This window comes from Terrapene carolina, unplaced genomic scaffold (assembly GCF_002925995.2).
Source record: "Terrapene carolina triunguis isolate 2854851 unplaced genomic scaffold, T_m_triunguis-2.0 Scaffold18332, whole genome shotgun sequence".
Taxonomy (NCBI): domain Eukaryota; kingdom Metazoa; phylum Chordata; order Testudines; family Emydidae; genus Terrapene; species Terrapene triunguis.
In genome coordinates this window covers 1-2,500 of record NW_020682683.1, presented here as the reverse complement: position 1 = coordinate 2,500, position 2,500 = coordinate 1, and the positions used below count along the sequence as shown (strand labels likewise).

At 54.0% G+C, this 2,500-nt stretch overlaps 1 gene segment (V, D, J or C); it reads left to right on the top strand.

The window, feature by feature from the left end:
* Positions 1-813: 813 nt before the first annotated feature.
* Positions 814-1,634, top strand: LOC115271443 (the record flags this gene model as incomplete). The annotated part of the segment is given in 2 exon segments: positions 814-859; positions 1,303-1,634. Coding segments are annotated over 2 exon segments (378 nt in total), but the record flags the coding sequence as incomplete, so codon positions are not given.
* Positions 1,635-2,500: the final 866 nt, after the last annotated feature.

Genomic DNA, 2,500 nt, shown 5'->3' with positions numbered 1-2,500 from the left:
GCTACCACTGCGCCAGGAGAGAGGCACAGCGACACGGACACAGGGCGGCTGGGACAAAAAGGGGGGGGTGAATTCACAGGGACTTTCAGCGCAGTTGGAGGCCGAGGGAGAGACCAGCTGAGAGAGGCGCATCCCTCCGGGTTACAGAAGGGACCGAAACTCAAACCTGGCGGTTTGCAATCCCAGCCCGCCTCTGCGGCTATTCCAGTGGGCGCCAAACCTGAGCAAGGGTTACCGCGTGTGAAGGAGCGGATTAAAAAGACGGGGCCACGTGGGGGCAGCCTGACTCCCAGCCCGGATGTGAGACTTTATTCCCCTGCGCTGCGCGGCCCTTTGTGTCCTAGGGGAGATAGTTACCAGCCCAGGGGAATCCCAAAGCCTCTTCCCACACCCAGAGACCATTGCTCACGAGCCCGGAGCAGCGTTTGCTTCCCGGGGGAGGCTTGCAGCAGGCCGGTCTCAGGCTGCGCTGGGGCATTTCTCGCCGGGGTCTCGGCTGTGAGGTGCTGGGAGCAGAGACCTGGGTTTGCGCTTGTCCCCTGTAGCGCCTGACACACTTCGGGTCGGTGTAAGAACATCACAGTAACCCGCCCTCTTCCCGGTGCGCCCTGACACCCTCAGACCGGAGTCTCCGCCCCTCTCCAGGGCAGGGTGTGGTGTGGGAAGGGGGGTGACTTCGTTTCCCTTCGAAACCCGGCACCAGCGGTTGGGAGGCTGCAATAGGCAGAAGCGGCCGAGTCTTGTGTTTGTGCAGTTAAGGGCTAAACCCTCCTTACCCTGACAGGGAGAAGTTACCCTGCAGCTCAGCGAGCAATGCCAGTGTGGGTACTGTTTGTGTTCGTTTTAGCAGCTTGGAAAGGTGAGAAAATGTTTGAAAATACAGGGAACCTTCAGAGTATGTGTTTTTAATTGTAGCGTATCTATTTCTGTTTGTCTGTATAAACCTCCTTATCTATCTATCTATCTATCTATCTATCTATGTATTTGCATCCATCAGGCATCATCATATTTTTCTTTCTTTCTTTCTTTCACAGTCTAATCTATACAATGTTCCATGCACATCATTATCTCATCTCTTTGTATGTTTCTAATCCCGCAGTAGCTATTCATCCATCGATTACCCCTGCGCTGTATTATCTCTCTATCCAACCGCATTTCCCCCTCTACTGTATTCTCTCTCCAGCTATGCTGTCCTCCACTCTATTAGCTGGCAACTTGTCTGTCTGACTCTGTTGCTTATACGCCCCTTATCACTCTAGTGAACAATTATCTTTACGCTTATTAATGTGTTTTCTCCCTCAGGTGCCCAGTCCCAGATGCAGCTGGTGGAGTCCGGGGGGGCTGTTAGAAATGAAGGGGAGTCCATCCGGCTCTCCTGTAAAGGCTCCGGCTTCACCTTCAGCAGCTCCGATATGTTCTGGTACCGGCAGAGTCCCGGGGAAAGTCCAGAGTTTGTCTCACGCATTTACTACGATGGGTCTAGTCCGTATTACGCGGCTTGGGTCCAAGGGCGATTCACCATCTCCAGAGACAACGCCAAGAGCGAGCTGTACCTGGGAATGAGCCGCCTGAGACAGCAGGACACGGCCCGGTATCACTGCTCTGCTAGAGAGGCACAGTGCGGAGGTGCCGGTGTGAGCTGAGACAAAATCCTCCAGCCCCAGGCCCAGGGGGAAAGTCAGCTCTCTGAGCCCAGCGGCGGCCCCTGCTCCCTGAAGGCTGCTGCAGGGACAGAGATGAGAAAAACTGGCCGTGAAACGCCACGCGTGGCTGTGTGAGTCGGTCAGAGTGACAGGAGGTGTGTGTGTGTTTGACAGAGAGAGAGAGTATGAATCAGGCCGGTCTCAGGCTGCGCTGGGGCATTTCTCACCGGGGTCGAGGCTGTGAGGTGCTGGGAGCAGAGACCTGGGTTTGTGCTTGTTCCCTGTAGCGCCTGACACACTTTGGGTCGGTGTAAGAACCTCACAATAACCCGCCCTGTTCCCAGGGCGCCCTGACAGCCTCAGACCGGAGTCTCCGCCCCTCTCCAGGGCAGGTGTGGTGTGGGAAGGGGGGTGACTTCCTTTCCCTTCCAAACCCGGCAGCCGCGTCTGGGAGGGTGCGGTAGACAGAAGGGGTTTGTGCAGTTAAAGGCTAAGCCCCTTCTCCTCCTTACCGTGAGCATTGACCCTCCTGCTCAGCGAGCAATGCCAGTGTGTGCACAGTTTGTGTTCACTTTAGCAAATTCACCTAGGGCTTGCTCTAAGGGAACATTTTACTGAGCAACAACGGACTCTTTCTGGGTTCCACTTAAATCCAGAATCACCTGTTACATCAGGAAGATTTTTACAAAAAACTCTTTCAGATAAACTGCTTGACTTCATAGTCACAAGATTAGACGCATTCTCTTCCTTGTTACAAGTTTCCACACTGTCAGTAGGTAACAGTAACAGGAAACTTGGAAATGGCAGAGTTGCTTAATGACTTCTTTGTTTCGGTCTTCACCGAGAAGTCTGAAGGA